Here is a 25,988-nt window from a genome sequence, read left to right on the forward strand (position 1 = left end):
GGTTTATTGAATATTTTGAGACCATTGTTGAGATCTGTTGTTGAGAAAAAAAAGATTCCTCTCAAAATATTACTGCTCATTGACAGTGTATCTGGTCATCCAAGAGCTCTGATGGAGATGTACAATGAGATTTATGTTGTTTTCATGCCTGCTCATACAACATCCATTCTGCAGCCAAAGGATCAAGGAGTACTTCCATTATTTAAGAAATACATTTCATAAGGCTAGAGCTACCATAGACAGTGATTCCTTCTGGAAATCCCTCTGGAAAGCATTCACCATTCTACATGCTGTTAAGAGCATTTGTGATTCATGGGAAGAGATCAAAATATCAACAAGAACAGGAGCTTGGAAGAAGTTGATTCTAACCCTTGCGGATGACTTTGAGGGGTTCAAGACTTCATTGGAGAAGGTAACTACAGATATGGAAATAGCAAGAGAACTTGAATTAGAAGTAGAGCCTGAAGATGGGACTGAATTGTTGCAATCTCGCGATAAAACTTCAACAGATGAAGAGCTCCTTCTTATGAGTGAGCAAAGAAAGTCTTTTCTTGAGATGGAATCTACTCCTGGTGAAGATGCTAAGAAGACTGTTAAAATGACAACAAAAATTTAGAATATTACGTAAACCTAGTTGATAAAAGTTTTGAAGAAGTTCTACTGTGGGGAAAAGAGGATCAAACACCATCATATGCTACAGAGAAACTGTTCATGAAACAAGAGCCAATTAATGCAGCAAACTTCATTACTGTCTTGTTTTAAGAAATTGCTGTAGGCACCCCAACTGTAGCCACCACCACCCTGATCAGTCAGCAGCCATCAACACTGAGGCAGAACGATTACGACTCATGGGAAGCTCAGATGACGGTCGGCATTTTTTAGCAGTAAAATATTTTTAATGTTTTTTTAATGTTTATTTATTTTTGAGAGAGGGAGAGGCAGAACACGAGTGGGGGAGGGGCAGAGAGAGAGGGAGACACAGAATCCGAAGCAGGCTCCTGGCTCTGAGCTATCAGCACAGAACCTGATGCGGGGTTCGAACTCATGAACTGTGAGATCACGACCCGAGCTGAAGTCGGATGCTTAACCGACTGGGCCACCCAGGCACCCCACAATAAAGCATTTTTAAATTAAGGTATGTACATTTTCTTGGCATAATGCTACTGTACACTTAATAGATTACAGGATAGTGTAAACATAACATTTATATGCACTAGGAAACCAAAACATTCATTTGACTTGCTTTATTGCTATATTCGTTTTATTGCGGTGATCTGGAAACGCACCTGCCAGATCTCTGATGTATGCCTGCACTGATACATGCTAGAACGTGACTGAACCTCAGAAAGATTATGCTAACTGAAAAAAGCCAGTTGCAAAAGACTTCATATCCTAAGACTCCATTTATATGGAATTTCCAGAAGAGACACGTTTATAGAGACTGAAAACAGTTTAGTGATTGCCCAGGCCTGGGGTACAAGTAGGGATTGACGGCAAAGAGACCTATAAAAATTTTCAGGGTGGAGCGCCTGGGTGGCTCATTTGGTTGAGCGTCTGACTTCGCCTCAGGTCATGATCTCATGGTTCGGTTCGTGAGTTCGAGCTTCGCGTTGGGCTCTATACTGACAGCTCGGAGCCTGGAGCCTGCTTCGGATTCTGTGTCTCCCTCTCTCTCCGCCCCTCCCTCGCTTGCACTCAGGCTCTCTGTATCTCTCTTAAAAATAAATAAACATTAAAAAAAATTTTTTTTAAAGAAATTTTCAGGGTGATGGAAATGTTCTACAACTGAGTTGGGTTGATGGTTGCACAACGGTATAAATTTCCTAAAAATACTGAATTGTACACTCATACTGGGTGGATTTTTGTGCCTTATAAATTATACATCAATAAAATATTAAAAAGTAAATAAACACAAATCTGACATGGAAAAAAATAAGGCTTAATTTCAGGAAGCATAAGTCAGGTACAACCTCTATGACTTGAAGCAAAGGTTTTCCTTAATCTATCCACATATCTTTTATTTATATATTTAAAAATTACATGTGAAGGATATCAACACTGTTCAATGTGAAAACTCAGGCCCCAAACAATCTTAAGCTTCTGAACTAAATTGTGTGCTCCCTGTGATTATTCAATAAATAGCAGTACATTTACAAATTTTAAAAATTTAGCCACTACTGGCCTTTCATTGGGCTCATTTCAAAGAAAAAAATAAAGCAATAAAAGGGAAGTCTGAGAAGCAATCCAAATGCATAAATTGTTTGAATAATAAACTGAATTATATGTAATCATTATGACCTAGAAACATTTAATCTGAAGCAGCAAAGGCTGGCCTAGTAATTGACTTAATAGCTGTCTTTGACAATATGAAGGGCTTTACAGGGAAACTATTTGACTAGTTCTTCTGCCTCTTCATTGAGAGCCGAACAAAACGAAGAGATTTCATAGTCAGCAAGGTAAATTTAGATTAAACATAAATGACACTGACAGTAACTGCTATCAAATACTGAAATAAATTTAATTAGGCTATTTGCTTAAGCGGGTTTCCTTGGCGAAAGCTAGAATACACAGCCCGAAAGCTTTGGTCTGAATGCATTACTGCCTGGCAGGCAAGAATTCCGCCTGCTGAGCCCCTGCAGGTCTGTGGGAAGGATCGCGGCCACGCTGACTTGCACACACCTTACTCACCTCAATATCCCGATTGAGTTGCTTCACTATGGCAGTGATGTTTCTGATGTGCTCCTCCAAGAAAAGCCTGGCCAGGCGGTCACCTCCCCCTTTGTTTTGCATTTTCTGCAAACTGCTGACAATGTCGTCTTTAATCCGGAAGGCGTGCTCCACAAGGGCAGCGGTTGTTTTCTCGTGGCAGAGGATTCTATCTTCCAGTTGTTCCACTAGGCTTACAGATGAGTAGGGTGCCATGGTCAGGGACTGGCTGTGTCGGGGCATGGTTCTAACTCGCCTGTGCAAGGGAGCCACATTACTAGGGTTGTTAATTGGGAAAAAGTAATTTTCAAAGCCAGAGTCAAGACTTTCCAGAGAAGGAAATGCCAATTATTTATCCCTACAAGCTAAACAGGGTTTGAGGGAGGGTTTCTGCACCAAAGAGTTTTCCTTGTGAGCCAGGAAACTTTAAACAATCATACGCAGACACTTCAGTGTATTGGTAGTAGGTTCCATGACCGCCAAAATCAAGAGGCTGGTGGAATTGGGCACACAGATGTCTCCCCAGTTGAAGCTGTGTTATCAAGACTAAGCTGTATGATCGAAGTCAAGTCTCCTGACATGCCCTCCTCCTCCATTCCCCTACAGCAGTTTTCTAACATACTAACAAACTCAAAGGCCTACAAGGGTTAAGCAGGTAACATAAATGAATGATGCATATCACATATGATCGGGAGGGGACTGCAGAGACCTGGAAAGGGCATTCCTCCACTAAAGGCAGCCCCAGTTCTGCCCCATCCATGAGTAACCATCTGGGGAGGTGGGTCTATTTTTCCAGATCATCTCATATTTTAAGAATAGCCAGGAAATTCAGACTTGTATGTGAAATCACCTGACTTTTAAATGTTAACAAGTCATTTAAAAAGTATTTTAAGATAATGCAGGCCAAACAATGCGCTTCCATGAGCCAGTTCTGGTCTATGGACCCCCAATCTGCAACTTCTTATTTAAAAGGGTTAGTGGTTGGGGCGCCTGGGTGGCGCAGTCGGTTAAGCGTCCGACTTCAGCCAGGTCACGATCTCGCCGTCCGTGAGTTCGAGCCCCGCGTCAGGCTCTGGGCTGATGGCTCAGAGCCTGGAGCCTGTTTCCGATTCTGTGTCTCCCTCTCTCTCTGCCCCTCCCCCGTTCATGCTCTGTCTCTCTCTGTCCCAAAAATAAATAAACGTTGAAAAAAAATTTTTTTAAATAAAAAAAAATTTAATTAAATAAAATAAAAAATAAATAAAAATAAAAGGGTTAGTGGGACACTAGTCTCCAGGCCTCCACAGTTGCGTTTTACCAGTGACCAGAAGTACAGCTGTACTGCAGGGCTATTATGAGGTCTTCACGTCTCACTATCGCTGAGCAGCCAACAGCATTCTACACAATGGAAGCTGGAGAGGGAACACAACTGTACTTCTATTGCCCTTGAACAAAATCATCCTTGGGTAATGTAACAGCCACAAGCCTTCATTTATAATAACCATCACACCCACTAGCAGCCCTCATGGGATTGGTGGAAAGGAAAAGTATACCTTAGATGCATATTTTCCATATATTATACCTTTCCTCGGTGACGAGAGAAGGAAATACAGGGCACCATCGGGCCATTTTCTTTTTAATAATTCACATCTGTTGAAAAAAATAAGCATTAAATTATTTAACAGTTTATACCTGGAATTTAAATGACGTCTAAAGCTTATTATTAACTTACTAAGTGGATCGTAAATTATGCCAACACACCAATCAGTTGTATTATTAAATGTCTTCTATCTTACATATGGAATAAACAGCAAATGCTTCTAAATAAGGAGAAAAGAATCAAGCAAAATCAAAATTAATACTACGAAGCCTTGCTAGACAGATCAACAAAGACTGTTAAGTGGGTTTTCCTGAAGTTTCCTCATCCCGTACCTGCATGTCAAGCTTGAGAAACCCCTTTTAGGGAAACAAGATAGTTTCTTTAACAGGCTTTTTCAATCATGTAAGGTAGGAAACTACCTTAGTGAATGTGAACTCAGCAAATTTAGTAAACTCCATAGCAAATTAAAAGCACTTATTTCTAAATCAATCTTAAACAATACATCAATCAGATCTGACTTGTGGAACCTATCTATCCACTAAGAGAATAAGATTGATATTTATTAAAATTGTACAATAAGATATCATCATTCATATTATTCCTTGCATATAAGGAACAGTTGATCATCCCAGCACACTAGAAATTTGAACAAAACTGGAGAGTTTTTAAAATATTTTCTTACTTGAGTTTCTCAATACTGCTGTTAATTGCCTTAACACAATGAATGCCTAGTAACCATGATCTGATTCAGTAATTAGTTCTCATTTAGATGCTGGATTCAGAGAGCATTTGTGATTGAAACCACTGTTTTGGCATCATCTCCCCAGTGTGTTATTTTTAGAGTTTCAAAATGCGAACATTTCATTTTCCTAGACAAAGAACTTTGAATTTAAAGAAATTACATTTAAGAAAAAAGTGATTCATGCCAAACAAGTTATGATGCCAAAGGACTTCTTCAGTTCTCAAGATAATAATCTGTCGTTTAGATTACATGAAATCAGGCCAGTGTGGAAGATGTTAGTATTTAGAATCATAGAATCTTTACCATTTAAAAGTTGTAATATACCTTAGTTGAGATATTAATCTATAGAATAGCCTAACGTACGAAACATTTATTTGGCATCTGTTTTGCAGCTGAGTAACCTAAATGTGTAAGACCAAAAATACCCTCCCCCTCAAGGGTTTCACAGCCTACAGAGAAACAATGGGATAAATGGCTATGAACGAAAAACACATAGGGAGGAAAAAAGAAGATGCCTTACTGTTTCCTGGGTAGCAGCAGGTCAGGGAGGAACTAAGGAAAATGAGTAGGATTTCCCAACGTGGAGAACAGAGAGACTGTTCCACACCTTCCCTCAATACTCCAACACCACCTGTACTTTCTACGCTCTTGGAACACTCTGGCATAGGCCCCTCTCCCAGCTCCATATGGGGCCACTCCAGCCAATGCCAGCCCCCCCCCCCCCCCCAATGCCACGCCACCCACCACGGTCCGTGAATATGTCATGCACTCTTCTGCCTTCATACCTTTGTCCATGAGCTCTATATCACAAACACCCTTCTCATCCCTGCCTGCCTAGAAAACTCCTATTCATCCTTTAGGCCTCACCTGCCTGCCCCTCAATTCAATAAAATGGCTCCCTTGTTTGTATTTCTTCAGCACTTATTCTGTATGTCTTATACTACTTATTACACCCTATTATTTTTAGCCATGTAATATTTCATCTCCCATAAACTACATGCTCCTTAAAGGCATATTTCAAATCATAATAGACATAGAGCTGACCTAGAAGATTCCATACGTGCCTGCTAATGGGAGCATGACTTGCATTCCAGTGTCAGAAACTGTAGCAATGAAGGCATTAGAGAATGTTTTAGTTAAAAAGCATAGTTCTTTCCTGAGACTGCATCCCAAACAGCCACTTCATATAATTATTTGCAAATAAATGGAGACTTTTGGAATCTCCTTTTCTGAAGGTCATTTCATCCCTCTGGAATTATCCTGCCTGAGCCACAGAAACCCAGCCACATTTCTGAAAAAAAGAGTCTATCCACCACTCATTGTCTAAGATTGCTTTTCAGAATAAACCTATTACCAAGCACTATGCACTCTCTACAACGGGAAATGTCACATGGCATGAATTCACAACACACACTGAGGTCCGTTCAGAACTGGTGCCCTCTGCATGGCATATGGTAGGAATTGGTTTATGTTAGTTTTCTTGGTTGGTTAGTATCACGATCCTTTGCCAGAACAATGGGATCTATATTGCAAATGAATAAAGATTAAAATTAAGTAAGTCACAGGGTTAAATAACTTCCCAAAGATCATTCCCAGATCTTCCCATTGTCAATCCTGGCTTATCTGCCTGTGGTCATCAGTTTCTGCACATTTATAAATCTGAACTCCAGCATCACAAGTGGGTCTACAACATTATTGGGCAGATCCGGGTTGTATACTGCTCTGACTGTGCTGTGTTTTGCTGTAATAATATTAATCTCCAGTATGAGTTTAAAAAACTTGGGGAAATTAGGGGAAGGGGTAGGTAGATAAACAAGAGAGAAAAAGAAGTGAAAGAAATAAGAAAACATAAAATCAGGGGCACCTGAGGGGCTCAGTCGGTTGAGCATCTGACTGTTGATTTCTTTTTTTTTAATTTTTTTAATGTTTATTCATTTTTTGAGAGACAGAGAGAGACAGAGTGTGAGCAGGGGAGGGGCAGAGAGAGAGGGAGACACAGAATCCGAAGCAGGCTCCGGGCTCTGAGCCGTCAGCACAGAGCCCGATGCGGGGCTCGAACCCACACACTGTGAGATCACTACCTGAGCTGAAGTCAGCCGCTTAACCGATTGAGCCACCCAGGCGCCCCCTGACTCTTGATTTCTGCTCAGATCGTCGTCCCAGGGTCATGGGATCCAGCCCCACATCAGGCTCCATGCTCAGCATGGAGCCTGCTTTAGATTCTCTCTCTCTCTCTCTCTCTCTCTCTCTCTCTCTCTCTCTCTCTCTCTCCTCCTCCCTCTGCCCCTCTCCCCCAACTCACACTCTTTCTCTAAAAATAAAATAATAATAAACAAGAAAAAAAAAAGAAAAAGTGAAAGTAAAATCGCAACGCTCCAAATATGCAGTATAACTATACCATTTGGTTGTTCACACAAGAGTAAAGGGAAACGCTATTATCTAAACCAAAAATTATTTGGGATTACAAGGATTCTTATTGGGTAGAAATCCCTACAGTATCACTTAATGTAAAATGATATATGATTTTTATAAGTTAAAATGACAGGTTTTACTGAAAAATTAAATTCTAATTATAAAAATATTTAGTTTTTCAGTTTACTATTAAAATACAGCACTGAAGTGCAGCGTGTCACAATTTTTTTTAAAAATAGGCCAAGCATGTATGAATTAAGGGGTTGTAATCTGGTGGTAGGGGGGAAAGCCTATTTTCTTATAGTTAAAAACACAGGGAAAGGATAGAGAGCAGAGAACAGCGGAAGGTGTGTCTAGAAAGACGGGTAGGAGGGAGGAGAGCTCTAACCCACCTCAGGGCCTGAGACTTTGTCCTGGGGCAGTGTGGGGACGGGCAGCGCGGCTGCGCCAGGGCTGGGACTGGGAAAGGCAAGCTACAGAGGGGTGGAGGGTTTAGAGAAGGGAGAGGTCCCTTGGACCAGAACTCAGCCCGGAAGGGCGGGGCCTGGGGGAGGAGCTTCTTCCTTCCTTACTATTCCCACTCTTCTCCTGGCCCCGCTCTGCCTGGGTTTTCTCCACTTTCTTTTCCTTTTTTACCCCTCAGGGCTCTCCCTGCAATTTCCTTGGCCCTTTCCTTTTCCTTAACTCCCCATTCTCGCTGCTCATTTTCCTTCCCCCCACTGCCTATACTTCCCTCCTTCTGCTTCGTGCAACCGCGGACAAAATTCTCTAGCGTGGAAAGCATGGGCACCGAGGTCAGAAAAACCCTTATTTGAATCCTGGCTTCTCCGCTAACAATACGATCTTAGCAGGCTGGCCTTACCTTGTTGGGCCAGCGACCTCATAAAGAATAGCTGCTCATTCTCACCAAGTGTTTACCCATATCAGGCACTCCTGGAGCACATTTATGTGCATTAGTTGAATTCATCCTCAGAATCGGTGAAGGGGCTGTGCTTATCGCCATTTAACCAAAGGAAACAGAAATGTTCAGCAAGTGGCCCAACCATACGTGGCCAGGAAAGAACAGAGCAGGGAACCTAGGGCCTCCTCCTCTTCCTCCCCAGGCATTAACCACTGAAGGATTATGGGGAATCCAGAATGCGGTCTGGCCTTAGGGCACCGAATGCGCTTCCAGTAAGGGCTGGTTCCTTTCCCTTCCCTGGCTGACGCACATCTGATAGAAAATACATCCATTGCTAAAAATAAAACTTTATATAAATGGCTCAGCAAATAGTACTCATTTGTTTAAGGAGGGAGATATGATATTGTTTACTATGTGGGGCTAGTGGGGAAATGATTAGGCAGCTGCTATAATTCTTTCATTTGGCCAATGCTATTCCTCCAGGCCCCACCATGTGCTGAGGTTACAGCTGGACTGAAGCAATGCTGTCACTTGTGTTTTCTGAACCAGGGCACATATGTGAAAAGAACAGTTTGCAATACACATATTTCATATGGAGAAATTTGAAACATTTTAAAAAACACCTTTTCTTAAACTGAAAAATGCTTTTTGTGACTATTAAAATTTAAGGTCTACAGAAAGGCATAAAGTGAAAACCACCACTCAGAAATTGCTGATGTTAATGTATCACTTTACTATTTTTTTTTAATTTTTTTTTTTTAATTTTAAAGACAGCACTCACTGCCCACATGTGAGTCAAGTCAGGGAGGGGCACGGGGGGGGTGGGGGGAGGGAGAGATAGAGATAGAGAGAGAGAGAGAGAGAGAGAGAGAGAGAGAGAATCTTAAGCAGGCTCCAAACTTAGTGCAGAGCCAGACATGGGGCTGGATCTGTGACTCTGGGATCATGACCTGAACCAAAATCAAGAGCCAGACATGAACCAACTAAGCCACCCAAGCACCCCTGAAAAGTTATATATATTTTTTAATTTATTTATTTATTTTTGAGAGAGACAGAGACAACATAAGCAGGGTAGGGGCACAGAGAGAGAGGGATGGAGGGAGAGAGAGAATCCCAAGCAGGCTCTGAGCAATCAGTACAGAGCCCAATGCCGGGCTCGAACTCACAAAACCATGAAATCATGACCTGAGCCAAAACCAAGAGTCCAACGCTTAACCAACTGAGCCACCCAGGTGCCCTTGAAATGTTATTTTAAATCATGATTCAGTTCAACTTTTTGGTCTCTTATTTTCCTTTCCTTTGTTTTATGAAATGACGTAGGTAGTATAAAAGTCAGTGGGGCAGAGTGCAAGCTACTTTAAAAACAGGTTGAGGTGAGACTCAGACAATAAAATCTAAAGAATCAAGAAGGGAGAAAATCAGTGGATCTGTGAGAACAATCCAAGACACTGCTGATAACTCACAACTAAAACAGGGCAAACAGTCCTCACACTTGTGATTACTAGTTCAGTGTTAGTCTCTGGCTCTATACTGTGGGCTCCATGAGGAGCTGTATTGTCCACAGTATCCCAAGCACCTGGCACACAGCTGATGAACTGTTTGCTAGACGGACAAATCTCAAGGTCAGATGACAGAAATGAAGACATCTCATAATGTTGAATTTAATCAACCGAATTATATCCTGACCAGAGAATGAATGTGTGACCATAAAGGGGGATAGTGTACATTGCATATCTAGTAAAAGCGGAGTGTTGAAGAGGCAAAATTCATCACTGATCCCAACAACCTAAGAATCTGCAGCAGCAGGAAGAGTTCTATAACGCTGAGGGATGTTTTAAGTTCTCATGGCCCAATGACATCAGCCACTGAGATATTCCTGCTCACTCTTCTTGCCCTGAGCCCACACTCAACCACACACATCATTTAGCTTCCCATGTGGATGTGTGTAAAAGGAGAACGTGCAGGAAGCAGCATGAGCCCCGCTGTCAGCTACTCTTCTCGTGGCGCTGGGAACCAAAGTCTGTCTCCTGAAATCGGATGGTCTCTGACTGCTGTAGCAGAGCTGAACATCTAAACCTGAAACAGCTGATGAGCACCACCTGGTACCTATTGTGGGGAACAGACTAATGTGTGAGGTAGCCCCCAAGATCCCTGCCTCTTGAAGTCTGTATTTGTGTGATCCCCTCTCCTTGAGTATGGCGGGGCCTGTGACTTGCTCCTGACCAACAGAACACAGCAGAGACCAGTCAAGCGGCAGTCACCTGTACTCAGTCCGCAACTGCAGTCACCCAGGATTCTGATACCAAATCACACGGGGTGTGGTTCTCCTCGCTGGGAAGAGATTTATTTATTTTATAATCCACCTTTTAAGTCATTTAATAAATTCCTAACTGGTTGCTTTGCTTTAAAAAAATCTCAAAAAGGGGCGCCTAGGTGGCTCAGTTTGTTAAGCATCTGACACTTGATCTCAGCTCAGGTCTTGATCTGAGGGTTGTCAGTTCAAGCCCCATGTTGGGCTCCACTCTGCCTATGGAGCAGACTTAAAAATAAACAAACAAACAAACAAACAAATAAATAAATAAAATCTCAAAAAAACAATGAAGAACAAGAACTTTAACAAGTTTTTTCATAACATTGGCTCTGTGCTGGCCAATGGAAGCAAATTATAAAATAAATCTAATTGGCCATAATAGATAAAATCACAAGGGATACCATTTCACCCCATCATATTGGCAAAACTCAAGTGTGGCAAGATCCAGTAATGACAGGAATATATATGAAACAAACAGGAATAGCAAATGGGAGTGTGAATCAGTACCACCACTCTGGAAAGCAATCTTCAACATCTAGTAAAGCTGACGATGCACAAACTCCATGACCTGATGATTCCACTGCTAAGAAATACCTCAGAAACTTCTCAAGCATGTTCAAAAAGAGACACTAACAAGACTACTTAAGGTAGCATTGTTTCTAAGAGCAAAAAAGTAGGTGGTGGGGGTGGGGGAAGTGGATTGAACACCCATCATTAGGCAAAGGGATGAATAAACCATGACACATTCATGCAATGGAAGAACCACCAGTTGTGGAAATAAGTGGGTTAGAATTACACGTCCCAGTGTGAATGAATCTCACAAATATATTAAGCAAAAAGACCAGCTGAAGAAGGATATGGACAGCATGGGGACCCTTTTTTTTTTTTATTAAAAGAAAATTTTTTTAACATTTATTTATTATTGAGAGACAAAGAGAGACAGAGCATGAGCATGGGAGGGGCAGAGAGAAGGGGAGACACAGAATCTGAAGCATGCTCCAGGCTCTGAGCTGTCAGTACAAAGCCCAACGCGGGGCTCGAACCCACAAACTGCGAGATCATGACCTGAGCTGGTCCAACGCTCAACCGACTGAGCCACCCAGGTGCCCCCATGAAGACCTTTTTATAAAGATTTAAAATATGCCGGGGCGCCTGGGTGGCGCAGTTGGTTAAGCGTCCGACTTCAGCCAGGTCACGATCTCGCGGTCCGTGAGTTCGAGCCCCGCGTCAGGCTCAGGGCTGATGGCTCAGATCCTGGAGCCTGTTTCGGATTCTGTGTCTCCCTCTCTCTCTGCCCCTCCCCCGTTCATGCTCTGTCTCTCTCTGTCCCAAAAATAAATAAACGTTGAAAAAAAAAATTTTTAAAAGATTTAAAATATGCCAAATAATATGCTGAATCTATATCTAAAGATGAGCATGGAAATGGCAGACACCAAGTCAGAGTCCTATTTGTCACTGAGTGAGAGAAAGAGGGGATCAGACACAGGGATACAAAGGGCTTTAACTAAATATATGATTGTTTTTGATGTTTTACTTCTTAAACTTAATTTTTCGTTGTATCATTAAAAAAAGAAAATAACTTCTTCCCACCCCCGCTTAAAAACAAACATGTAAAGACCACGAGATGGAAGGAAGCCCTAGTGTTAGTCTCTTCAGTACATGCACAGAATGCAATCTTGCCCTAGACATTCTGAGGACCATGAAATTAGAACAGTAACTAATCTTTATCAAATCTCTAGCCCTAAAGCATTTTATCCATACTTGGTATGTGATCGTATCTAAATGTTAGTGTTTCTATAGATGGCTATTGGTTAAATGTCCAACAGTAAAACAGTAGTTAATTAAAACATGGCAAATCCACACAAGAACATATCAATAGTTATTTAAAATAATGGTTGCTTAGGGCGCCTGGGTGGCTCAGTCTCAGGGTCGTGGGATCAAGCCCTGTGTCAGGCTCTGTACTGAGCATGGAGCCTACCTGGGATTCTCTCTCTCTCTCTCTCTCTCTCTCTCTCTCTCTCTCTCTCTCTCCCTCTGCCCCTCTCCCCCATTTGTGTGCCTGCCCTCTCTCTCTAAAATAAATAATAATAACAAAAAACTTGGACTTTTAAATAATAAAAAAATAATGGTTATAAAGACTATGAAGTAACATGGAAAATATTTATATGCTAGCTATAATGTTACTTTTGTTAAAAGAACAAGATTTGAAAAAGGATTTATAATACTATATAAAACCATAAACAGGGCCTGAAACCACAAGTTGGCTCCATTGCACCACAATTTAGATGGTAGAAACATTTTAACTTGAGTTTAAAGGACCTTCATATTTTTAAGTTCTACCCCTCTTTCTCCTCCTCCTCCCCAAGATGAGGAGCTCACCAGACCCTGGGCCTGTGGAGGTGGGTAGAGCAGTCAAGGGCACGACAACCACCACCCCACTGTGTGCAGAGGCCATCCTTCTCTGCCTTCCTCCCCTCTCCTACCCGACCGACCACGGGACTCTGCTTCTATGAGTGGACACTTCCTTGACTTGCAGCTACGTTTAATACCACTGCCCCAATCCACCCTGTGCCAAGTTGCTGGCATTGTTCTGGGATGCGAATAGCTGGTGTTTGGGTAAATCATTTGTTTTCAGTACAAAGAGGAGGAAGATAGTTGTGCAACTAATTTCAAAGCCAAAATATTAGATTGATAAAGAAAGCCAAAGAAAAACCACTGATAATGGCAGGAGGTTTCCACAAATTAACCACAGGGCTCAGATTGAAGGAGTGCCTCCAAGTTATGTGCAAAGAAAATGAAACCGCACAAGTAAGCATGCCCTGTCTTCTTCTTAGTAGACAGCTCCCCTCTCCCTAAACTGGACGGAGTTTTGGAGAACAGATAGATGAGCCATCCTTGCAAGAAATGTACTAGGCTAGCACTTTGGGGGATGGAAATGGCATTATGGTTATAAGATACATCCAGAAGAAATTTGGGTAAGTCACCAAAGAAGGGGATGTTATAACATCTCCCCACCCCCCAACACAGCCCCTAAGACACTGGGTATCCTCCCACCAAAATGTGCCTTTCTGGATACCTTAGGTCAAGGGCAAGTGAATCTTCCCTGACATACCTTCACATTTCTTTCCAATTCTACATTACCCCAGCAACCCAGAAATCCCTCACCTGTCCTGAGGGGAGTGTGGCAGGGCTTCAGTACTAAAAGTAATAATATTTTTTAAAACAATGTAGGGGTGCCTGGTTGAGCATCTGACTCTTGATCTTGGCACAGGTCATGATCTCACTGTTTGTGGGTTCAAGCAATGCATCGGGCTCTGCACTGACCATGTAGAGTCTGTCTGGGATTCTCTCTCTCCCTCTCTCTCTGCCCCTCCACACCCTGCACGTGTGTTCTCTCTCTCTTTCTCAAAATAAACATTAAAAAAAAAAACTTTCTAAAACAATGTAAAGAAACAAGCCAAAATATAAATAGTGACATTGGGTACGTTTGTGCACCCTTTCTCTCTCTAAAATACAAAATAATATTCTACTTTTCCTTATTTTCAAAACACTTTAATAAGTACACTATTTTCACAGTGACAAAAGTTTAAATAACAACTTCTGGAATAAAAGAATGAACAAAAGAGAGAAAATAAAACAAAAAAATCAGAAATTGTCCATTTACAGTCATCAAAACCAAGAGACAAGCCTGATTCTGGGTTTAACAGATATTCCAAGGTTCAGAAAAATAAGTTTGCTGGAGGTTTTTTGTTTTGTTTTTTGTTTTTACTGTGGTTAAAAACACGTAACCCAAGATTTGTCATCTTTAAAAAATTTAAATGTGCAGTACCATAGTGTTAACTTTATGCACACTGTTGTGTAACAGATCTCTAGGGGCACCTGAGTGGCTCAGCTGGTTACGTGTCCGACTCTTGATTTCAGCTCAGGTCATGGTCTCACAGTTTGTGAGTTAGAGCCCTGAGTGTGAGCGCAGAGCCTGCTTGGGATCCTCTGTCTTCCTCTCTGCTCTCTCTCTCTCTCTCTCTCAAAAATGAATAAACTTAAAACACGCACACACACACACTAAAAAACAAAAAAAACAGACCTCTAGAACTTTTTCATCTTCCAGAACTGAAACTCTACACTCATCAAACAACTCCCAGTTTGCTGTGAATTGTTACCCAAGCCCCATTCTCTCCTGTGTACATAATGAGGCCTGAGCCCAGTGCCCTCACTGAAGCCCTCCTCAAGGCCCTGGATTGTCCTCACGTAGGCAATCAGGCATTGTGTCCAGGTCCAGTGGCTGCCATTGGTGGGAGCTAGCAGCACAGCATTCCAAAAATCTTAGATTCCAGAGATAGCGTGAGTCCCTCCGCAGGTCCCAAGGCAACTATTGCTAATGCCTTTTATGAAATGGCCTTGATTCCACTTTGCAAGACTTATTTTCTTTCCCTTCCACTCTATCACAATTCACAAGAAGAATTCTGTTGAACGTAGAAAGGTGAAGAATGGCTGTATTTCTGAACCATAAAAAAACCAAAACCAAAACAAAACAAAAAACTTTAAAATGCTCAAACCATTTATGGTGGCTGCTAGAAAGGACAGGGATTGCTACAGAACTGAAGAGATCCAGTAAATCTGCAACATACATGTGGCCTCTGTCAGGTCCGGATGGATTCACAAATGGACTGGAATCATCTGAACCCCCAGAACCCAAGGAATAGCCACCGACGTGACTTTAATCCATTCTCTATACTTCAGAACAATGTGAACATTTTTAGGAGAAACATTGCAAAAACAGATTGGTTTCTGTTCCTGTCTATTAATAACAGCTATTTTGAAATACTATTTAAATCTTCTATTGTTAGTTGAACTTTTCAGGGATTATGTCTCCCCAACTGAGCTACTTTGGGGCAGCAGGGACATCCTGCCAAATGATTCTGGAACCCTCAGGAAGCCCAACACAGCACCTCTTCACAGACACTCATAAATATCTGTTCACTTGTTTGTTTTTCTAATTTGGTAAGGCCCATCATTTCAATTATTGAGTTGCTGTGCCCCGATGACATATCGATTGCTGACTCAAGGTCCCTTTCGAGCTGTAAGCCTGGCTGACTGCTTCAGGTTGCCCTACAGTGTGCACAGGCACAGATACATGCATGTACCTATACCACAAAGAAGTGTCTTAATATTACTTTTAGGGTGTTTTATTATGATCAACAGCTATATTTGGCAACTTTTCTTTTTAGCATTAGAGAAGACACATTACCAAATGCTAAAAAGGGAATCTGCCAAATGCAACAGCTAGAACAGAAAAAATATTACTAAAAGCTGGTGTAAACTTTCTACCTACTAAATTACCTACACACCCAGATGCACCATGGAGAGGAAGGCATGACTTTGTACACTTGTGTAGACAGAATGCAAGTTGTGACTTCTGGGTTCTAGCCTATATGCATCTCTGACTGAAAAGCTATGCATCTGGCCACGGAAGAAAGATCCAGCCTCCAGCTTCTGCCCTTTTTCTCATACACAGTGGGAGGGGGCTGGACGTATCTGCTGAACACAGGAGTCGGTGAGAGACTCTTTTATTTGGAGTAACAGCTTGAGTTCAATGCATTAATTTTATAACTATTTTAGAGAGGGCAGGGGAGGACTCCTGAGCTCTTCCAGAGATAATTAAAAATGAGGAAAAAAGAAATCTGAAATAAACAAAAAACAAGCTGAAAGCACCAGAGGTTTCTGAATAACATCTTCCCGGTTAAACAATTTTAAGAATTCCATAATGTGAAAGCAACCCCCACACATTCTCTCCCACATAAACACGCTTTGTATGTAAGCCCCACTCAGCTAAGCAACAGAATCTCTTGCCTTCACTTCTGTAGCTACTTTATCCAGAGAAGATGTCATCTGCACAAAAGCATTCTCTTAAGAATGAGAAAAAAGCTGACCACCAGCCAGCAAGCGCAGGCACGCCTTGAGGAGGAATAATGTCTTTCCAACAATCCCAACAACTCACCACCATAAAATCTGATTACTGACTTTAAATGCCAATCTTGCTTTAACAGAGACTGAAAAATTCAGGCCTTTTGATGTCTGTCAACCAGCACATTCCCAGTAACCGTTCCTGGTGTACCAAAAAGGTAACTCAATGAGTGACTCAATGAACCGCTTTATTGTAACTGGTAACAATGTTCTTAAAATACCAAGAACCACTGAGCCATGGGGGGTGAGGGGGGGATCAATAGAAGACCAGCAAGTAGTAAAACAAACAAACAAACAAACAAAACCTGTTTATCTCTTTTCACCTGTTTTTATATTAAAAATGCATGGAACATAAAACCATATCCAATAAGCCAAAAAGAAGAATAATCCATACAGAGAGAGGGCTGAAAGCAGAAGAGTTGTTAAGAGAAGGGAACAGGCAGGAAGAGAGACAAGGGAGAAGAGGGGCAAGAGTGAAGGCAGAGAGGCAGTGCCAACGGGTAAGCAGAGGAGGAGAGGCGGCTAGACAATGAAGAGGAGAGAAACAGGTGGTCCGAGGGCTCCAAGGCAGGATGTGAGCCCGAGAAACTACTCCTCACACACGCAGCTGCTCATTTGGGGTGTGAAGAACTAGATGGGCCATTTTTAATATGCTATGTTAGGTTTCTCTAGTCTTTTTTTTTTTTAAATCAGATATGCCATGTCTTTGTCTTGACGCATATACCCAAAGTTAAGGTGTCATCAGGGGAAAATTACTTATCCCACTTACAACATGGAAGCACCTTTTCAAATCATCCATCGCTTCGTAAAAGGCCCGATTTTGAACCCACATCTACCTGACTCTTGGAGTGAGGCATGGGGTCTCGCTCACACCCACCAGCACGTACCAGAGGCTAGCAGACAACTCTAAGATCATCCTGAGCATTTTTCTAAAGGATTTTAATCAAGTAAATTCATCCAGTCAGCAAATACTCACTGAGCCTCCACAATGCTGAGCAAGACACAGCCCCCACGCTCAGAAGCTTCAATTCAACAGGGAAAGAGAACAGGCCGCCACGCAAGAGTAGAGAAGCTGGTACACGCCACGTAAGTGGTACACACCAGGCGTTGCTTCTACGCAGAAGGCAGGACGGATGTGACCCGGGCCGTCAGGTATAGCATTTGAGCCGGACACTCAAAGGGATGAGTTAAGGACACACAGGGCGGCATCCGCAAGGGTAGAGGGAGGGCAAAGCAGAGGAAGCACTGACTACTGAAAACTCCTGGCACGTGGGTTCTGTTGGTTCGCAGCGGAAGCAAAAGCTAGGAGGGTCGCCGGGATGGCGAGCAGAGGCGCCGACTCCCAAAATAAGAGAGAGGCAGTAGGAACAGAAAGGAAGTGATGAACTGAGGGAGACTGCAGGGAGCACCCCACCACTCACTCAATGACCACCTGGATGTGGGAGTGTGGAGAACGGGAGAAAAGTTAGGAAAACCCCAGCGCTCAAGAGCAGGTTACAGAGGATGGTGACAGGCATGGAAATCATGAAGGAATGCACTGAGAAGGGCACACTGTCGTCTCATGGGTGCCTCCCTAAATCCATCATGAGAAACACCAGGCAAACCCAAGTTAAAGGATACTCTACAAAATAACTGCCTGTACCCTTCCAAAGCGTCAAGGTCAAGGTCATGAAAGACAAAGAAGTGAGGAACCATCCGGATGAAAGGAAATTAAAGAGGCGTGGGGGGGCAGGGGACCCAGGTGGCTTAGTCAGTTAGGCTTCTGACTTTGGCTCAGGTCATGATCTCACGGTTTGTGAGTTCGAGCCCCATATCAGGCTCTGTGCTGTCAGCTCAGAGTCTGCTTTGGATCCTCTTCCTCTCTCTCTCTCTGCCCTTCCCCTGCTCTCTCTCTCTCAAAAATAAACAATTAAAAAAATAATAAAGAGGCATGACAACTAACATAGGAAAAGATTTTTTTTCCCTCCTCTTTTACTATAAAGACATTATTAGAGCTATTGGTGACATTTGAGTAAAGTTTATAGATTAGATAACAGTACAGAATCAATGATAATGTCTTAATAATCATTGAGTATTATGCTTATTGTACAAGAAAATGTCCTCGTTCTTTTTGGAAATACACACTGAAGTACTGGGGGAGGTAGGTACACGGGCATCAAGTCTACAACTTAACTCTGAAATGGTTCTGAAAAAACCACGACATATGTATGTGAGCATGTGTGCGTGCATGCATATGTGCATATACAGAGAATGAGAAAGAAGAGGATACAGCAAGTGTGGCCAACAGTTAATATTTATGGAATCTGAATTAAAGATGGGAATTATTTAAATTATTCTTGCAACTTTTCTGTAAATAAAAAGTGAAAGAGGGGGAACTGATTAAGGAAGCTACAGACAAAATAGCCGGGCTTCTGGGTATCAGATTCCAAATGGAATTTGGGAGAAGGCAGACTAGAAATGCAGATTTGAAGACTGCTGGAGGGCCTTGGGAAAGCCCAGTCAGAGCAGGCTCTAAGGTCAGATTGCCAGAATTCCTCTCTCAGGTCTGTTCCTTCACAACCAGTCACTTACTTCGGTTATTCTCATTTCTCTCTGCTTCAAGTTCTCCACCTATATTAACAGGAACGATAGGAGTATCTGCCTCACAGAGGCGGAGCGAGGACAAAATGACAGGATACGAGTCAGGATACGAGTGAATCGTGGTGCCCAGTAAAGCACAGGGCAACCACCCATTGACAACTAACATAGGCTCTGAGGGGAGTTGACTCTGGGAGAGAGAGAAGGCAGGAGGCCAGCAGAGGAAGAGAAAACGGCCAAGAACAGGACCCGACAGAATCTCACATTCAGGGGCACCTGGGTGGCTCAGTCGGTTAAGCCTCTGACTTCAGCTCAGGTCATGATCTCGCAGTCTGTGGGTTCAAGCCCTGTCTCAGGCTCTGTGCTGACAGATCACAGCCCGGACCCTGCTTCAGATTCTGTGTGTGTGTGTGTGTGTGTGTGTGTGTGTGTGTGTGTCTCCCTCTGCCCCTCCTCTGCTCGCGCTGTCTCTCTCAAAAATAAATAAACATTAAAAAAAAATCCTACATTCAGAAATCAGGAGGAAACAGGAGACAAAAGAGGTTCGAGTTGCACGTGGATAACCAGTGACATGGAGACAAGGAAAGAAAGAAAGATCTGGGTAGCAGACAGCAGGGCAGATCAAGGAGGGAAAGACAGAGTAAAGGCCTCAGCTCTGCAACCAGGACACCTCTGCGGGAGCCCTACGACAAAGCAGTTTCAGCACAAAGGTGAGGGTGGGGCCAGACCAGTGAGCGGGCAGTCAAAGGAGGGAAGCCCGTAGGATCGTTTAACACAGCAGCAGGGCGCACAACTATCCTGCCAGATACAGCAGCCATCGCTCCGTGTGTTCTTTAAATTAATTTAAAATTAACAAAAACTAGAAATTGAGTTCCTCGGTCACACTAGCCATATTTCATATGCTCAGTGACTACCATACTGGACAACACAGATACAAAATATTTCCATCATCGCAGAAAGTTCTAATAGGACAGAGCTGGGACTCCAGCACAGCTTCTTTTGGTATGAGGAGGATGACCTGATTATATGCTTGGATGAAGGCTGGGCAGAGCAAGGAGGGGCCCAAGAAACTGAAGAAAGGGAGTAACAAATGGAGCAAGTTTCCACATGAGGCAAGAAGGCAGGGGAAAAAGTCCAGAAAATGCAGTGTGTGGAGTGTATGTGAGTTAATCTTGAGGAGGAGACTTGTAGACATTTTCCCCCCTCGGAGAAAGAGGAAATAAAGAAGAACAAAGATGGGTAAAGAAAAATGCTTGGGGTGGCAGGATGGGTACAGTGGGAGCTTATATTGAGGTACAGGGCACTAACCCAGGGCATGTACATCGTTGATCTTGTTAGTGAAAAAAGGCTATCTCCTGAAAGGAAACTGACTGGAAGTTTAAGGAATGGGAAAATCTGGCACAACCTCTAAAGGAATGCGGTCAAGAGTTAATAAGAGATGGATTTTTTTTTCTTCATAGAAAAGCAGGACCTAGGTGAAATTAGAGCCAGCATAAATTTGCAGTGGAACCGGTCCATAGGTCTTTGTGACTTTCTCCTGGAGAACTTGGCAGGCTGGGAGAAGAAAAAGTAGATAATGAGGGTGATTTTGGATTGAGGACTGGAATATGAGAAGCCCAATATGTTAAGAATAAAGATTCCAGGATTCGAGACAGAACTGAAATGGCTGGCAACATATAGACTCCAACTGGAGAAATGGAGCCATAAAGGAATTGGAACAGCAAGCAATTAAGGAACCAGAGTCCTCAATAATGGCTAAAATCCTGTGCAGTAAGTGGAAAGAATCAGTTGAATGGGCTGAAGTCCAAGTTGAAGTCCAGATTTTGAAGGAGGAAGAAATGCCCAAGACTAGACAAGTGCAAAATGTGAGTGGTTTAAATAAAGTGGAAATTAAGGCCGGGGGAATTGCTGTTGAAGACCTTGAGGAACTTCAAGGTCAATGGATTAATAGAGTCTCAACATAAACCCCAAAGTCACGGGCAAGAGACAGGTAGGGAAGAGAACCAAGCTGGTTGCTCATGTTTGTCTGTCTGTCACTTTTTTGTAGCATCAAGCGAAGGGCTTGCCAAACCTTGGTGTACATCAGAATCACCCACAGAACTCTGTTTTCTCTCCCCATCCTCCTTCCTCCTCCTTCTTCTTTCTGCGTTTGTTTTTAAAATAAGGATTTGTAGGTCTTGCCCGTCTTGATCATTCTCATTTGGTGTGTTTGAGGCAGTCTCAAGAGCCACATTTTTCACAATACTCCAGGTGATTCTGGGGAACCACTGGGTTTGGCAAGCACTGACCCAGAACAGAAGAAGGAGGGCACGGGGCACAAGCAGACAGAATGGCCTCCTAAACTGAAGACTTTGTTAGTGATGGGTTAATGGTTTGGAAGTGGCACGGAGAAACCGGAAATCCAATCCCTCTCGGATGTGACAGGAGAGGGCTGTTTTGAGAGAAATTGTTCACTCAGGCTCTGATGCTATGGGAGGGACCGAAAATGGGCTCAGCTGCAGAAAAACGAAAATACAGGAGTATGGCTGCAGGATGTGGAAAACAAGAGACTGAAAGGCAGGTTTTGGAGACATACAGGTCAGTGGCCTACAGACAGAGAAGGTGGAATAGTTTGTTAATGAGGTTTCCAAGTGTAACAAAGTGTGATTCATGAAAGGATTTGTAGGGCTTACTGGCTGAATTCTTGCAGTAAGGATTTTTCTATCTGAATGCTATCAGATTTCTAACATGTAAACCATTAAAGATTATTAAACCGTCAGGTAAACAAGCTCACAGCAGCTTATTCATTAACACCAAAAATGTTTTTCTTCCCAAGCCACATTTTTATACAGATGAAATCAGACTGGACGGAATATTTAGGGTAGCTTTGGAGCAGAAAGCCAGAAGGGGCATTCCCAAGGATCCATGAGAGGGACAGGGCATTTCCTCCCTTCCCTCTCCTTTGGAAGAGGGAAGTGTATGGACTGAGAATAAAGAAAGAGCCTGAGTATCTTTTTAGCACCAGCCAATGCTAAAAATAGAAGAGATGTCACAGCCTACTCGGTCTCGGGAGTACCTTCCTCACATACACACACTCTGTGACAGGGCCCCGAAGGCAGGCCGACACAACGTGCAAATCCTAGGGATGGTCCTCAGTAAAGAACATATTTACTTTCACAAACCCAACTCCCTATTTAAAGAGCAAGCTGCAAATGTTTGCCCGTGCTTCCCAGGGAACTGCACTCTTGGGGATTTAAATGGTTCTATCATTATTTCTGGTTACTCCTATGAAATAATTTCTAACACGGACATACTTTAAGATGAGAGCGCGAGCGCAGCCGGGGACGCGCGTGCGCGCGCGCGCGCGCGCACACACACACACACACACACACACACACACACACACACACACCCCTCGTGCACACTGAAGAAATGACTCACTTAATTTGCTGCTGCCTGCCACTATTGGGTTTTGATTTTACCTGTTCAAATACAAAGTTTCCTATGAGATCAACTACAGGAAAGAACAACTTGGGAGTATTAACCCTGATTTTGTTCATGACTTTTAGCGCACCCGAGAGGTTTTAACCTGGGCATCCTGACAAGTCACTCCCTGGACCACCCACTGCTTTCTGTCCAAAATCTTCCATAAAACGATAACATTCCTTGCCACTTTGAGAGCCAATTAATGCAAATCTCTTACAGAATAAACATGGTTAAGTCCTGTACATCCTGTACCCGCAGAACCATACTTTGGGGCCCTTTCTCAGCTCACAGTACAATGGCACAACAGCACTGTGGAACTGCAAAGAGCCCAAGCCCGTTTTAATGAGAGAGGGGTGGGGGAGGCAGAGAGGTTAACCTGTCCAAGGTCACTCAGCTCTTAGTGGGACGGCTGACTTACCACCACCCCCTGGCAATCTGTGCACCACCCCAGCTCCCACCAACAGTCCCTCCCGGCTTCTGTTGGTTTGCTAGCACGCAACTCCCCCCCTGCCCCCGCAAAAATGCAATGCCATTTGCGTTCTGTGCCCAACTTCATCCCCTCGCGTCAGCATGCAGTTAACCCTCTCGCCGGCAACACGTCACATGGGCCACGCGCAGCTCTCGCTCTGCCCCCCAAGCCGATCTCCCCGGCGGCTGCCCCAAGGTCACCGGCCGTCCCAGGGAGCTCCCGCCGCCGGGGCGCGGAGCACGCCCCGCGGGGGGGGGGGGGCCTCGGGGCGCGGCACTCACCGGCGCGGGGGGCCGGCGCGCCGCGGCTGCCCATGTCCTCGCCGGCGCGGCTGGGTGCGGCGGCCGCTGGCGCGGGCTGTGCGGGGCGCCCGGCTGCGGGCCCGCGCCGCGGGGAGCGCCGTCCAATCAGCGCGCGCCTGCCGCCTGGCCCGGCGCGCGGCCCGGCCGGGTTCGCGGCTCCCGGGGGGCGCGAGCCGCCGCGCGCCGCCCGAGCCGCTTCCGGGCGCGTTGCCTGGACGCGGTTGCCGTGGCAGCCCGAGCTGGAGGCTTTCCCCGCGCACCCGCGCCCAGCCTGGCGGCGCCGCCCCTCCTCCCTCCGCGTTCCCCCACCCAAAATAGCCTCTCCTCGTCGCTGCTGTTTCCCACAGAGCTCTCATCCAAGCGGCTCGGAGTCGGCGGGCGGGGATTTCGCTTATTGGAAAATAAATCCTGTTGTAGGGCTGGTTGACTTGAAGGGAGAGGTGTTGAAATGGTGCCCGATTAGGATAATAGCCGTGGTGCCTGCACTGTAATTCTCTTCGGAGCCCTAGCATTCCGTATTCGCTAAACCTCTTTCCCACAAGAAAGCGTTATTTATCTCCCCCCACCCCCCACCCCTTCCAGATTGAGGAGAAGCTATTTTATGAGGCCACCGTCTGGTAGGCAGCTCGCGCGCTGACGCCCCACCTGTGCAGGTGAACTAACCCTCTCGGCTGCCAAGTGCCATGTCATGAATCACCTTGACACCCCCCGCTGGGTCCAAGGATTGTGTTGCGACGCAACAGACGACGCAAGAAGGAATTGCTGCCACCCTTCCTCGCAGCCCTTCCTCCTCCCCTCTCCTTCATTCCTTTGCCGGGGCGTCCTAACTCTGTCACCCTTCCTCTCAATTTGGACTCTGAGCAGGATGCACAAGCCGATCCACTCAGTTTCGCTTCCTCTGGGTGGGCGGGATTTAAACAGAGTTGAAGACCTCCACCTTTACACGCCTCACCGCCTCCGGTTCATCTCTCTTTCGTGTCGCTAGTATTTACCCAGTGCAAGTATTCCTGTCTGTCTCTCCCACCAGTCTGAGCCCCTCCAACCCAGGGAATGGAGCATGACACAGTAGAAAGATTCTGGGTTGTGGAGTCAGCTGAGCTGGTTTGGAATCCTCCCTTCATCAGTTACTTCTGTGAGGTCTTGGGTATTTTATGATTGTTTCCACACTTATAAAGCAGGATAATACTCCCCTCCCCCCCAACACACACACACACACACACACACACACACACACATACACAAAGGGTTAATACATGGTAACATCTATTCAATCAACAATATTATCAGATGCCTGTCAAATACGAGTCTGTGCTTAGCTCTGAGACACAATGGTGGAGGAGAGGCATAGCTCTTTGCTCTCATCGAGCTTACAGACTGAGCGGCAGTAATGAAACAATCACAGACGCATGTGAAACTGCCATTGTGCTAAGGAGAGTACATGGCCTTGAAATCCATGATACGGAGATCTGACCTAACAGCATCCCTTTATGGCTGCAAAGTCTCAATGATTAATTTCTTTCCTTCCTTAGATTCCCACTGCCTGGCACATGGTATGCAATCAGTAAATGCATATTGAGTTGAATCCTATGTCATGGTGATAACAATATCCCTTAGTTTCCCAGTGACTTTCATATGTAACTTTGCCACCATGTCTGCAAGGCAAGGGTGTGCAGGTATTATTGGAAAGCGCCCATTCAAACCCAGAGCCCATCCTCAAGAGTCCTGAGAAAGGTTCAAAATGTTTCTTGCCTGTCCCCATTGGGTTGCCTTCCAGCGTGTAAGGCGTGTATCTCAGATGGGCACATGCAAGTCCTCTTGGTCTCATTTCCCCTCTCTGTCTACTATTACACTCTCTTCCTTGGTTCCAGTTCCACCCTGCCCCTCCGCCTTAAATCAGAGCCTCAGGGCACCCATCCCTGGCTTCCTAGGAGGGTGACAGTGGACCCTTCCATCCCCAGAGTAGATCACCTATAAAACAGGAAACTCCCTGCTGCTGTTGCTGCTGCCCTACAAAGCATAATTTTGATGCTCTTTTGCTGCAAGACTCCATCACTTCCAAGGGTAAAGAAGGGGAGGGGCTGGAATGCTGAGGGCCCTTGCCACATTTACACACCCTCCTATTTAGGCTGACTTTAATATCCTTCTTAAACAAAACACCAATGAACATAAAATCCAAATTTTTAAAAGATTAATTAAGACAAACAGCTCTTTCAAACTTGGAATTTCTCAGTAGGAATCCTGAAGTTTCACAGCAATCTTGAATCAGACCCAGAACTTCCCACTTACGACTTTTTTTTCCTTTCCAGGTGATTTATTTTGAATCCTGAGAAGACAAAATTTAGTGCACAATGATTTAAGCCTATCCTAGTTTTCCAACTCTTAAACTATTTCTGTAGGAAAATTTCAAAGAGCTATCTAGAGTCATTGGTTGTGACTCGTTATAGGAAATGGATTTTTTTGTATTACTGTAATTAAAAAGCTATGATTTATCACAAATTACTTTATGCTGGCAAAGGGTACCAGAAATAGTTTCATCAGGAGAGCAATTTTATAAAGTTGA

General features: G+C 44.1%; 1 protein-coding gene across 6 annotated transcripts in view; it reads right to left on the reverse strand.

Annotated features, from left to right (window-relative positions):
- Positions 1-24,258, reverse strand: part of FAM81A (family with sequence similarity 81 member A) — a 77,959-nt gene extending 53,701 nt beyond the window's left edge. For 2 of the 6 annotated variants that reach the window (XM_047863934.1, XM_047863928.1), the window contains exons 1-3: positions 23,408-23,477; positions 4,268-4,335; positions 2,689-2,962 (exon numbers count right to left, since the gene is read on the reverse strand). In XM_047863934.1, the coding sequence (XP_047719890.1) occupies positions 2,689-2,962; positions 4,268-4,314 (321 nt within the window). In that variant the 5' untranslated portion in view covers positions 4,315-4,335; positions 23,408-23,477. Of the gene's footprint in view, positions 1-2,688; positions 2,963-4,238; positions 4,336-23,407; positions 23,478-24,091 lie in introns of those variants that run through there. The other 4 variants (XM_047863929.1, XM_047863933.1, XM_047863930.1 and 1 more) reach the window with 4 other exon arrangements.
- Positions 24,259-25,988: the final 1,730 nt, after the last annotated feature.

Source organism: Prionailurus viverrinus, chromosome B3 (assembly GCF_022837055.1).
Source record: "Prionailurus viverrinus isolate Anna chromosome B3, UM_Priviv_1.0, whole genome shotgun sequence".
NCBI lineage: Eukaryota > Metazoa > Chordata > Mammalia > Carnivora > Felidae > Prionailurus > Prionailurus viverrinus.